Genomic DNA, 13,439 nt, shown 5'->3' with positions numbered 1-13,439 from the left:
TTTCTAAAGTAATGCCAGTAAACTGCCTCCCACAGAATAAGGATGTGTGTTGGACTAATGAGCAAAGAAGCTTTCAAAGACACAGATCTCTGAAACCTAGAAGTGATATGAATGTCCAGGTTTGCCAGCTCATGATTCCTTTCAATAGAACAGATGCTCTTGATACAAAGCAGGTTTGTTCCCTATCATCCTGTGTGGAAGATAGCCACTGGCAGCCCAACATTGCTTATTTGGGATTCTTTGTTCTCATACTATACCTTTTCAATACAAATCTATACAGCAAATTTCCTTGAAGTGGTGCAGAATGTCTCTTGTATCTGTATCTCATGGTTCAGCATTACTTTTTGTTCAGACAAGCTGATACTTTGACCTGTCAGGACTAGCCAGTTGGTTGCAGGAGTAGCACTGCTGTTCAGGAATATTCACATCAAGGCCAGGAGGACGTAGGAGGATTGTAGGATGGGGGGGTTAAGGGGAATTTAAGGGGGCTGTCCAAAGGAGACACTGGACTTTTTAAACTGTGTATTTTGTAGGCTATGGCTCTCTGGGAATGATGACCAGTGTGCTGATCTGCCCTGACGGGAAGACGGTTGAAGCAGAAGCTGCTCATGGCACAGTTACTCGTCACTACCGAATGCACCAGAAAGGCCAAGAAACTTCCACTAACCCCATTGGTGAATTGCTTTTCACTGCCTTTGGTGATCTCTCACATGAAAGAAAAGGTTTAGAATAGGAACATCTGCATCCTTTCTGCAGAGAACTGCACCAATGAGTGGTGAAACTGGTAGTTCATAATGCATTTTTCTACCATGGAGAGAGCTGCAGCCTGGAGCATGAACAGGCTGGACTGGAGTGAATGTGAGCAATAAGCTATAGACCTAACCTAGCCTTTGAGGCATGCTCTCACTCTTCAGACAGCAATGGATTTATAGCCACAACAGCCTTAAGGTTTAGGTTGGTTGTTTTTTATTTTAGTCCTTTTCATGATGCTCCAAAAGACCCAGCCACCCCCAAACCATGTACGTACTTAGAGCGTAGGCGCACCTAGAATGAGACATGAGGGAAAGAATCCTCTTAAGTAGTGACCGGAGTATAATGTAAGACCAGGAAGAAGACTGCATACTTCTATCATAAGGACAACTGTCTGTGTAACCACGGAGTCCTACCCCCAGTCATTCTTTGTGACTTGGGCAGGAACAAAATGGTATGCCCAATGAGATTGCTGGAGGCAGTGAGGAGTTTCTCGGGTTTTTTTTTCTTCAGAGCTGCACGAAATGCTAAAGATGCCTACATGAAGATAAGTGTTCTCTTTCTCATATCAGATTTTCTATCTTTTTTCTATCTGTTTTTAGTTTTATTAATATTAAAAAAAATTATTACTGCTCAACATGACAGTTTAGAACAATGTCTGGGGAGTTCTAGAAGGACAGAGTAATGAATTGTTCTCTCTCAGCCTCCATCTTTGCATGGACAAGAGGACTCGCTCACAGAGCTAAGCTGGACAACAACACTAGCCTCAAGAACTTTGCAGTTGCCCTGGAAGAAGTCTGCACTGAGACCATTGAGTCTGGCTTCATGACAAAGGACCTTGCTGCCTGTATCAAAGGCCTACCTAAGTAAGTCTATGAAGTAATCAGCTGTGCTTGGAGGACAGTTTTACTGAGCATTTCTGAACAACATTTGCTGGAAGGTTATTTTAGAATTGCTGGAGTCTGGTCACAGATCAGGTCTCGTCTGTACCCAGCGCTGTACAAAGAAAACATGAGACACTCCCTGCCCCAAAATAGCTCAGTCTCAGTTGCTCTGTCCCTGCTATTGTGTATGGGGAAAAAAATAAAGGAGGAACTGCAAAGATTATTCTTATGACAGGCTGGCTGAATTGGCCAGATCTGGCCTGTCCATTTATTAGGATGGAGACCTACTTCACTGCAAAATGAAGTGAATGGCTGCCTCTTCTCTGGAGCCTTTCCTCAAAAACGTCAGCCTGATGAGTAGGGTACAACTCTTTTGTTTTTAGAGGCAAGGCTTGGAACAGTTTTCCTCTGCTTTGAGAATTTGAGTGGCTTTACAACTAATGTCTGTCTTGTTTTCTTCCCCACTCTACAGTGTCACACGGTCTGACTACCTGAACACCTTTGAGTTCATGGACAAGCTTGCTGAAAACTTGAAGAGGAAGCTGGCCAAACTTTAAGGCACAGGTTCTACGCAAGCTCCACTAACACAGTGTCTCCCACTTACAGAAGAGTGTAAGCGGCACTGTGTCACAGCATCGTGTAACGTTTCAAATACTAGACAAAAATGAACATGTACACTTTTAAAAAATGTTTAATAGACCGTGTTTTCTTAATCCCCTTGAGCTGCTGGGCTAGGCCTTACTCTTGCTAAGCAGCTGAACGTGGTAGTATTCAAGCTCAGTGTGGGACTGGATTTCTAATGTAATTCACAGCAGACCCGAGGTTTCTCTCCATGACTTTTACAATCTGTGTTTCTTTTCCTCCCTTTCTCAGACTGAAAGCCAGTCTGTGTCACAGCTCTGGTCAAACCAGTGGTGACTTACTGTCCAACAGACCTTAGAAATCAGAACCATCCTAATCTCTCCAGTACTGTTCACAGAGTATAAGTGAGCTTACAGTGCTATGTCAGCTCTACTGTGGCCCCTCTCTTGCTTAATTTATCTTCTGCTGCCAACCAGAGCATAGTATCCTGATAGTAAGGGATTTGGTCCCATTGCTACAGTCAAGACTGTACCATTTGAGAAGAAGCACTTAGTAAACGCTGGGAACAAGCCCTGTAGGCTAAGAGCCTAATAAAGCCATGCTGCAGTGTCTAAGTGCAGGCCCTGCATTTAGTTATACTCCTTTTGACTGGATGTGAAGCATAGGAACTGTTAATCTTCCCTACCCGACAATTCATAAAGGTGCAAAATGTTTCTCCAGTTGTCTGGACTATTACTTACCCTTCCTGTTGTGATATAGCCAGTCAGATGATGACCGAGAAAAACTATTCCATCCATGGTTGTGTGGTTTGTTTGGCTTTTTTTTTAAATATTTTAGTTCAAAGTAAAAATAAAAGCCAACTAACATCCTTCGTATCTCTCCTTTGTATCGTTTGTGTGATGAGCAGATATGGGGAAATTCTGCCTTAGAGAGACTCCACTAGCTTTAGGCACAGTCCAGTACATGCTGGGACAGACTGTTGGAATGTGGTATAAACACAAAATAATCTTTCCCTTCTAGAGTTTTAATTTGCTCTGGCCCATGGCAAGTTATGAGCTGTAGTGTAGTGGTAAGCATCAGGTAGTGCACAAGAATTTAAAGGTGCCACTTCCATTGAAATTTTATTTTGAGACTAGTATGTATCCCCACTCAAAGATCAGAAACTGGTTATACGTGAGACAGAGCTAGTCAGCTGCAGGGTGAGAGTTCAAGTGTCGGTTAAGATAGAAATGCAATGTTAGACTAGACAAATGCTAGTATTAGCATTTGTTTGGGGATGAACATGTTTGAAACACAGCTCTACAACTGCTGGCAGCTGTCACTGTGCCTTCAATGGAGTGAATACAGTAGTCTGCTATTCTTGTTAACACATGCATATAAGAAGTGCAGCTGGAAAAAGTCCCACTGCTGACCCACAGAAGCAACAGAAACAATCATCAGGAACATCTGGAGATCCGTGTTCCTGCCTGCCTCTTGACATCAGTAGTTACAGTGTCACAGTCAGGCAGGTCATACTACAACAGCACTGCTAACAAATTCTGTTATTTATTACCTCCTACCCCACTTCCAGAGTTATGGAGTACCACCAAAAGCTTAGTGCATTTCAGGAAATGGAACAAAATAAAGAAAGAGCATTTTAAAATGTTATACTACTTCTCTGTTTTATTGACCTAACAGTATAGCTTAAGTGTAAGCAATGTAGTAGCAGTTACTTGACTGCAGATGACACTGTTTTCCCTCTGTACTACTACTCTGTGTTCTGGAGGACCTTGCATAGTACAGCAAGTCCCAATCTATCCTTATGAAGTGCCGAGGAGAGAAAGGAGCACTTGCTTTTGTGCTGGAAGAGCAGCAGTAAGTTTGACCCTAAGAAGAGAGCTCCTTCTCCCTGCTCTGCCATGGAGAAAGAGGAAAACTTCCTCTGCTTCCAAGGAGGCACAATACCTTCCCCTTTACAACTAAAATGATCACTGCTTTTCCTCACTCCTTGCTCAAACATTTCCTATCAATAACCTTCAAAGTCAGACACCAGTATATCTTAGGCAAGTGCTGGAGGCCAGTGGGTACTTAGTCTGCAATGAGAAAGTGTAGGATTTCCTGAAACACAATTGTCTGCTTCACAGAATACCAGCTGCTTCTCAGAGCTCTCAGGCAAGGCCCCTGCAGCTCCCACCACCAGTAATAGCCTTTTGCACCAACACTCATTGGCAGATCCCAGCAAAAGTTGTCTGCCATCAAAGTATAGCCTACCTTACTCTTAGTGCTGATGCTGAAGGAGTTAGATGTGCGCACCTGTGTCCTGGATATGGCATGCTCAGGACAGGTGCATGTTACCAGCTCCACAGTTATGCAAATCCCCACTGACAGCAAACACAGTGAGAGCGGATATATCAGTTACCTGACACGACTCCCTTCTGGAACAGCAGAGAGCTCTGACTTCTAGGGCTTCAGCAGTCAACCCTAAATGTTGCATCTCGGTGGACTGCTCTGCTTGTGCAGAAGCCACCTTTTACAGGAGGTGACACTAGGCAGTACATCAGCGTGCCTGTTATACTTGCTGTCAAAGCCGGGGCTGCTGCAACCCTTTCATATCCTTTCAGCAGCCCTTGTAGGTATCTGCCACACCAGATGACCCCTCCAAGGTGTGCTCTCTCCAGGCTGATGTAGGGGCAGGAGAGCCCTGGCAGAGCCACCTAGCTGGCCAGGGTACCACAAGCAGTTGTGCACAAAGACTTGGAGAAAAATATGGCAGAATTTAAAGGTGGGGGGGCAGGGCAGCAAATAAATGTCTCAAAGCTTTTATTCTGTCCTCATAGAAGACTTTATTTATACTTTATAATTAAAATAAAAAATAAGCTACACAAAATTAGAGATATTCTTGCAAAGATGCACAAGCCCCTGGGAGCTGCCTACTCAACCACTATTTTAGTTCTGGCTCCAAGTCTCTTCCCAGTGCCAAGGCAGGCAAGCTAATGACAATGGGACATCCTTCAGGAAGCCATTCTTTTTTCTCTTTGATCTTCTTGGTCATTTCTTTGCCTTTGGCAGTAGTATTATTTTTGGTTTTGTAGAGAGGGGAGTGGAGGAAGTCTGTGCATGTAAATGGGTCACCCCGCCTCAGTTTCCTGTAGAACCAAAAGGGTTAGATTGAACCATCAAGGGATTACTTGAATAAGTGTATAATTTCAGTCTCTAAAGTTTCTCAGTTTACTCAAATGCTTTCACTATAAGTTGACTTGAATGGTAGTTTGTTCTTTGTCTAGTACAGGAACAGCTGTACCAGTGCAGGTACCTTCTGACCCAGTATAACCAACTCCTCACTGAATGTTCAAACCGTGACACTTTTTAGGGAAAAAAAAAAAACATAGTATTACCCAGAAGCATAACAAGAAAGTCATCACTTTAGGAGTTAAATGGTTCTGTACAGTAGCCATTGGATGTATTGAATCTACAGTGTCTTAGGAAAAAGATGCCGCTACTTGTTTAGGTACAAGTATATGCCAGAAAATACAATGACAGATACAGCCTGCTCCCAGGGAAGAACCCCCCTGGCATTTCCTTCATTGAGACCTCATTAAAAATGGAAGTGAAATAAGGGCTTTTGCTTAACTGTCTTCATTTAGCCTGTATATTATCCTCACGCTACCTTATCTTCTCATTAGCAGTGGAGTACCACAGATGCGGTCTGCTAAGAGATGTGCTCTTTTCAGTGAGGAAGAGAACATCTTTAGTAGCCTGCACATGGATCTGCACTAATGCAGAACTCTGGCTTAACTACACTGTGGTAGAAGAGGAGGGTCACAGAAACACAAAGGGTAAGAGGAACTTACAAAAGACAGTGACAGAGGGTCTAGCCCTGGAGTGTGAGCACATGAGAGCAGAGCAGGGGTTGCATCATGTGAACAGTCACGGGACGGAATAGTCTAAAGCCCAACCTGTTGAGTTTTGGCTCTGCATAGCAGGCTGGGTCCCGTCTCCGCTTTGTGCGCCCTGACACTTCTGGGCTGGAGGAAGACAGCATCCAGGCATTGGTCAAGTCCTGTAGTGGCCTGATCTCTGCAAATGGAGACATTCACACATGTGAGTTGATCAAAGTGTTTCCAAATAATTTCCAGATACTCTGAGAAATACAGCTGTCAAATAGAGAAGGGCTGCATCACCAGGTTTCTCTGAACACTGCACAGTCATGAATCAAGTCACATTCCCTCTACACTCAGGAGACCATTTTTGTTCAAAAGTTGCAGACCTGGTCCTCAAAAGTCAGCTCACGAATCAAATTAGGTTCCTCACTGAAAAAATACAGGTCACTAATACTACGGATATCATTGGGCCCTGGGGTAGTAGAAAAATGATAAAAAAACTATAGATGATAGTTCTAATGCCCAGGAGCTTACAGCCTGGAGGATGCAGCAAGCTTATGCCACCCAAACAACCTACGAGACTTCCAGCAAGACCCTACCAGAGTTTACTGCAGCTTCCAAAGTGAAGTTGGCCAAGAGGGGAGGAGCAGAACAAACTTCCTCCCTCTCTGCAGAGTACAAGCCACTCGAGCTATAACACACTTGTTTGTCAACAGCTACGGGAAGGAAAAACCCCATAAAACAACTCTCTTTACAGAGAATCCAATAACAGCAAGCTCCCAAAAAGTCTCAGATTAACTACTGTCTTACCAACTACCAGATACAATCTCAAATCCTTTTAAGAAACAAACAAAAAAGTACTACTAAGAGAATTTAGGTAGTTGCTGATGAATTTCCTTTGAAGAAACCACCTAGAGGTATAAAGTCTGAAACCTTGCAGCACTAACCATTCTGGACCAAAAATCTGCCATCTTCATCATATTCTGTGGCCCAATAATGCTGACTCTAGTAGACAGGGTCAGCATCAAATTATACTTTTCAAGCACTCGAGTAATTGATTTTCTAAATTGACAGGCATGCCCTGTAGGTAACAAGAGTGGTAAAACAAGGACTGATAGCACATGTTCCTAGTCTTTTCCCAATATCTACACATGAACAAGTGACCAGAAATTCTTACAGGAATGCTAATAAAGCAAATGCAGCCACAGAAATGACTGGCCAGTACATGTGGAAGCATAAATGGTGTATTAGACACTGATCTCTAACTCTGGGGAAAAAAAAAATATAAGCACTTGTTGCATGTATAATTGGCACTCATCTCCAAACGCAGGTGTCCACTCCAGCCTGCTCCCCCTGCCCCCCACCCCACCAGCCTAACGCCTAACACCTACCAGGTTCCTGTGAAGGTAAATTCTGAGAACTTGATTCAACCTTGTTTCTTTTCCCAGGTATTTCCTTTGCAGTTTTTTCTTTACATGTCACGGAGCTTTCAGGCCAAACAGAGGATTTCTCTTGCATTCTGCTGCCCTCAGTACTCAGGCTCTTGGGAACTGGTGCATCTGTAAGCCTGTATCTGACAGGAGCAGCTGCAGAACAGGTCACAGAGGAGGATTCAAGACTGTGTGAAAGGTCCATTGGATTATTTCTAAGTGGTATCTTAGCTATCTGCTCCTTCAGGAAGGCATCTGGCTCAAACCGCAGATCTGTAATGCAGGAAAGCTTTCCTGTCAGGACAGTTTGCTTGGATGCAAGTTCTGCCGAACTTCCAGTGAGCACCTCGGCACTTTGTCTGGCCAGGGAATCAGTCTCTGGAGGTCTAGTAGTGTTCCTCTTCCTCTGAGGCTTTAGTCTGGGACAGGCCTCTTCTTCCAAAGCATTCATGTTGTTGTCAACTTCAGCTTGCCCCTTTTCTTGAAGGCCCCCTGTTTTTTTTTTACTGCTCTGAGCAGTTATCATCCTCTGAACTCTGGGGATTTTGCTAGCTTTGATCCCAGGAATTGATCTGGGAGGTACAATTTTACCCCCTTCAAAATCTATCTGGACACAACCCAAGTTTCCTCCAAGATCCAAAGGATGGGTAACATCAGTTTTCCTGTTACATTTAAGATTATCTGGTGACTCCTTTGTGCTCTCCTTAGCTAATCCTTGAACATCTACGCATGGCCCAAAACCATCAGCTTCATTTTTCTGACCACCAAGACTGCTTTTCCTGACAGTCTCCTTCCTGCTTGTCTGGTTTCTTTTAGGCTGTTCTTCAGCTTTGGCCTCTGGTATCTTCACAGTGTTTGGCAGATCCTTTTCTTCAAAGGTAACTCTTCGCCTAATTCCTTTAGTTTTTCTGTTGGTTTTCTGTCTCTTTACACTCACACTTGAGTCTTCTTGCAAAGCACAGGAAGTTAAGGTCTCTTTCCTCAAGAAAAATGAATTTTGTAGACTGGAATCATCTGAAGGATTTCTGTGGCTTGAGAAGGAACAAACTTGGCTTTTTGACAAGTTCTCCGTACTTGGGATCTCAATCACAGATTCCTTCTCAGCCTGTTGCAGTAAGTCACCGCTTCCAAGACTGTGCAGCTGCACTAGGTTCACTACATGTGTTGTTCTGGTATCTCGGACTTCATCAGGAGATCGGGAATGCTGCTCCACACCACAGGCTTTGTTCTTCCCATCGAAAGCCCCCACACAAGCCTTCTGCCTCATTTCAGAAACTTCAGACTCACTAGAACATGTTATAACTTTTGGGTGAAGAAGCTTCTTTGCATTTTGAGCACTCTCTTCACCTTGAGATATATCAGGACTACTTTCTCCATTGCTTTTAACTGCATTTGTTTTCTTTTGTCCTGTGCTTGCTTTTCTAATAGTTGTTTTCTCACCAGTTTTACAATTAGCTTTGCTTTTAACCTTTACAGAAACAAACTCAGAGTCTTGGCTATAGCTGGGGGCTGTTTCAACAACACACCCAGTTTCTTTAGCCTGCAGCTGCTCACAGAAAATCTCTTTACCCAAAGATCTTGTATCAGGAATAGCAGTGGTCTGAGTAGGTGAAACCAGGCAGCTGGGAGATTTCAGCTGAGGCTGTGTGTTGCTCTTGCTGGAGCTGCTGCTGTCCCTTGCGATACTCCATCGCGATACTCGAGTGGAACTGATATGTGGGAAGATATCCACACTGGAAGATGGAGTGCTTGTTGCAAACAGAGTGGAACGCTTCCTCCTCTGAGTAACGTGCCCTTGTGAGAGACGATCAAAAAATTCTTTTGCCATCTCATTGCCCTCATATGAAAGAGGATGACTTTCCCAGGCAAGTGCTGGCAAATTGTTGGGATTTTCTTGGGTGGTACACAAGGCCTCTGTTGGAAAGAAAAAATTCACTCCTAAGACTGAGAAACGCAGCAGGCAAATACTAGCTTTCCCCATACCACTGTAAGCCATGCCCCACACACTGCCACAAATCCAAAGCACAGAAAAAGCACAACTTTATCTCTACAGGGAATTTACAAACTTACTGGGTAACAGAACTGCTCAGCTGGCTCCCCTTAGAACAGAAAAGCAGTCCAAAGCAAGATCCCTTAACCAGCCCTAATGTTTAGGAATGCTCATGATCTGTATGAGAGTTATTATTTATATGGCAAACCCACAAGGAACAGAAGATGTGCATCTAGTCAGATTCTATACCTTCAGTCATTTCTGAACATCCTGTGTAAGCTCAGTGCCTATTACTCAGAAAGCCTGAGGAGTGATCTTGAGCTATTGCAAACATGCCAAATATCCTCACCCAGACATCCCATTCTGGGATATAAGTAACTCTAGCAATATCTGCACCACCAAAGCATGGAGTTCCTAGCAGTCATTACGAGCTACTGGAGTGATGTTAGCAGCTAACTGGAGCTATGGCAATGCACTCATTCATTTCTGGACACACATACACAAAGTCATACCAGAAGAACAGCAGAAGATGCAAACTTACCTCCAAAGATGTGAGGGTCAAGAAAAGCCTCTTGTGCTTCCATTGCTTCAGTCAGCTTCTCTCTGTTCTCCTCCTGGTGGGACTGAGGCTTCTCAGCAGGCTGTGGTAGCAAAGTGTCTTTGGAGGCAACAGGCACAATTTCTGGGGGCTCACTAGAAGCAGGGCTCTGAAGACCTAGTGAGGATGTCTGTACTACTGTGGAGCTGCCACCTTGCAGTCCTGCATCACACAGCTTGGAAACGGGCACCCTCATGGGCATCCCTGCAGCCCTGGGTGAGAAGGAATTACAGCAATGGAGCACGTTCCATACTTGGGACAGGCCCCAGAATCCAGCAGAATAGCTACAGCTTTCACTTGCATCAAGAGTTACTGAAATACATTTCTGAAGTCTTGAAGGACTAAAGAACATACGCTGCCTACCCAGAACAGATTTCCCATTTTTGTGCAAGCACAACTCATAAGGAAAGCACACCCCTGCAGACACAGAAGCAGGAGAAAAAACACACTGAGGCAACAAGGAAGTAAGGCCTTTCAGTGCACAGGCTGCAACCACAGGTTCCCCTCACTGTGGAATACCAACATGTCTGTTTGGAGATACATGTGTGGACAGTTAAAAGAACCAGAAATTCAAATATATATTAAGAAATCCTGCTCTGACCTTCTTTACAAAACACAAGTTTATGTCATACGAGCAGATGAGCATTAAGCTTTTACATGCAACAAACACCAAAGCACCCAGCTATGGCACTCACTCACTCAAGGACATCTTGCAGTGCTTACCAGCTACAAACAAAAAACTACCTAAAAGAAATGAGCTTTCAAACAAAGGAGGAAGAAGGACCAGTTTATGCAAAGACCTGGCATTAGGACAGATAAGAAAAGAAATGGCAGCAGAAAGACACAAAGGGAAAACCTCAAGCAGTGGTGGTTTTGAGAAGACACCTCACGTAAAACAGACAATCAGGCACACACGTAAAAAGCAAGAAGAAGTTTAGCTTATAGAAATTCAGGACAAGCTTGGCGACATCTGACATTAAAGCTCACCTCATAAGCTGACCATCTGCAATATCAACCCAGCTATCTTCAGTCACACTGCTCTTCTGGCCACTGGACAAGGATGCAGAACTTGTATGAAACTGGAAAGCAGAGAAATAGAAGGGTGGTTTAAAGCTCTTGCAATCCCCTGTGCAGCCTCCTGCACAGAAATGGCTGAAGCTCAGTTTCACCCTGGAAAGTACGTCAAATACCGCCAGTGACCCTCTCCCATTTAAAATTGCACACATTATAGAATAAATCACAGCAAAGACAGATTCTGTCTCCCCAGGCTTAAGGATGAAGTTAAACTAGATAATCTGAGACTAGGATGCAGAAATATTTTCCCACCGACCCATGAGCAGGACATATGGAAAGTGTCCTATTCCCTACCCCAAGCTGTCATGCAAGACTTAAAAAAAAGAAACCGAAAAGAAGTCACAACCTGTCATAGCAGAAAAGCCTACTGGCCGATACAGCCAATGACCCAGAAGAAGGCAGTTTTAAACTGTAGCCTTTGCTATAGAAAAGGTCACCCTGAAAAATCACTAATACCAAGGTAAAAATGAGGATGCAGTCAGCACAATTCAATCAAGAAAAGAAAGACAGTTGAAGCATCAAACACTAAAACTGGCAGGCAACAAGAAGCAAAAGAGAGACACAAACCATGGTTTACCTCAGACAGCCGGGCCATCTTAACTGCCGCTGTAAGATTTTCAAGTTCTTTCAAGATGTTATTCTATGTTCAGGTAATAAAGAGAAATAAAGAGATTAACTCAAAAACATCTATTCCAACAAGGATGCTGGCAGCCAGAGCAAGGCATGTTCTGGGGAGAACACAGCTTAGAAGAAAGAGGAAACAGACAAATGGTGACATTTTTGATATGGAGAGTATGGACAACCAGTGACAGCTCACTCCTCCCAAGACTGCTAGTGCTGCACACCTTGTCCACCGTCCCTGCCCATGCCAGCCACACCACTAGCGTCATACCAGGAAGGAGAGCTTGTGCCGCAGCACAGCGTTCTGGAAGTGGCACTGCTCCACCTCCTTCTGTAAGATGGTCTTCTCCTGGGTGAGCCTCTGTGCATTGGCTTTCTCTGCATTGAGGGCCAGGGCCAGTGCTTTATTATTGTTCTTTAGAGAGACTTTAATAGTGGAGGAGTTGTCTGCAACAGATAACAGTATCACATAGAATCAGCATCAAGGTCTCACCCATACCTCTTCCCTCATCACACTTCTCCCTCTTCCCAGAATCGCCTCCCTCAGGCGCAGATGTCTACAACTCAATGCCACCCACCCATCCCACCCCCAGTCATCAGTACAATTCCTTCCAGCAATAGAAGTCTCCAGAGAACAGCAGGAAAAGCTTTTTGTAACAACCTGCAGCACTTCAGACAGACATGGTCTTCATCCTCAGTGGGTTGAGCTTATCAGCAAGCTACTGCTTCAGTCTTCATGAATGATGGCACAGTTCAGGTGCTGAGTTTACAAAAGATATGCTTTTGATTTTTACCAAAAATATAGCTCTGAGTCCTCACCTCCATCCAAAAAGAGACCAAAAAACCTACTTTCCTCTGTAGTAGCCCTTAGGCAGATTTAGATCCACATTTCTCACCATCAAAACAAACAAATAAAACTAACAGAAATACCTAAATCTTTCAAGGTAGCCCAAGTTAACTCGTGCATGGTCATTGCATTACTTCCCTCATTAAAACAAATCACACTTGGGCTAGCTCCTGAACAGAATTGCATACACACTAAAATATTTTCCATACCTTTTATTTTTGCTGTTTGGAGCTTGATGACTCAGTTACCCAGACACAGCTGTCTAATGCCATCTGAGACGCTGCCAAGCAGCCTGCAATACAACACCCAGCTGTGGCTCCAAAAGTTCTGTATTAAACCTACACTCACAGATATTCAAAGTGGTCACCTCGAGTGGCACCTGACACTAATTTGCAGAGTACTGAATTCACAGAAACCCACAAGCAGAAAAACAGCTGTTAAGTAAAAGCTCTAGGTAAGAGACTGCCCCCCATCACTGCCACCGCCAAAGGCATGGTTATAGGCTGAGAGAGCTGCCAAGCTCTGCACACACTGCAAGGCAAAATATACTCACTAATGATTTTCGTTTTGATTTTTGATGCAATCGAGGCATTCAATTTCGCAGTCCTCAAGGCACCCTTTTTCTTCTCCCGCATCCGCTCTCTTACACCGCTCAGGCTGAAGAGGGATGTTTCGGAAGCCTCACAAGATGCCATAGCTGGAGAAAGAGACACCGAGCAGGGTTAGCACCGATATTCTTCCCTTCAGCAAGTCCTTACAGGACAAGACTTACACTCTCCGCGAGAAACGTACCTGCCGCCTCG

The 13,439-nt window shown here is 44.1% G+C and overlaps 2 protein-coding genes across 2 annotated transcripts in view; one reads left to right on the top strand and one right to left on the bottom strand.

Annotated features, from left to right (window-relative positions):
* Positions 1-2,191, top strand: part of IDH1 (isocitrate dehydrogenase 1 (NADP+), soluble) — a 10,084-nt gene extending 7,893 nt beyond the window's left edge. The window contains exons 6-8 of the mRNA XM_010134567.1: positions 534-674; positions 1,454-1,616; positions 2,107-2,191. Of these exons, the coding sequence (XP_010132869.1) occupies positions 534-674; positions 1,454-1,616; positions 2,107-2,191 (389 nt within the window). The remainder of the gene's footprint in view (positions 1-533; positions 675-1,453; positions 1,617-2,106) is intronic.
* A 2,945-nt stretch (positions 2,192-5,136) lies between these two features.
* On the bottom strand, positions 5,137-13,331 carry LOC104492073 (shugoshin-like 2). Its single transcript, XM_010134578.1, has 8 exons — positions 13,190-13,331; positions 12,061-12,236; positions 11,746-11,808; positions 11,082-11,173; positions 10,038-10,306; positions 7,612-9,420; positions 6,152-6,272; positions 5,137-5,341 (listed from the first exon to the last, which is right to left on the bottom strand). The coding sequence occupies exons 1-8, from the start codon at positions 13,329-13,331 to the stop codon at positions 5,137-5,139; spliced, it is 2,877 nt and encodes a 958-aa protein (XP_010132880.1).
* Positions 13,332-13,439: the final 108 nt, after the last annotated feature.

Source organism: Buceros rhinoceros, unplaced genomic scaffold (genome assembly GCF_000710305.1).
Source record: "Buceros rhinoceros silvestris isolate BGI_N320 unplaced genomic scaffold, ASM71030v1 scaffold23710, whole genome shotgun sequence".
In the NCBI taxonomy this organism is placed as follows: domain Eukaryota; kingdom Metazoa; phylum Chordata; class Aves; order Bucerotiformes; family Bucerotidae; genus Buceros; species Buceros rhinoceros.
The sequence above is the reverse complement of the archived record's forward strand: the minus strand, read 5'-3'. Positions and strand labels throughout refer to the sequence as shown.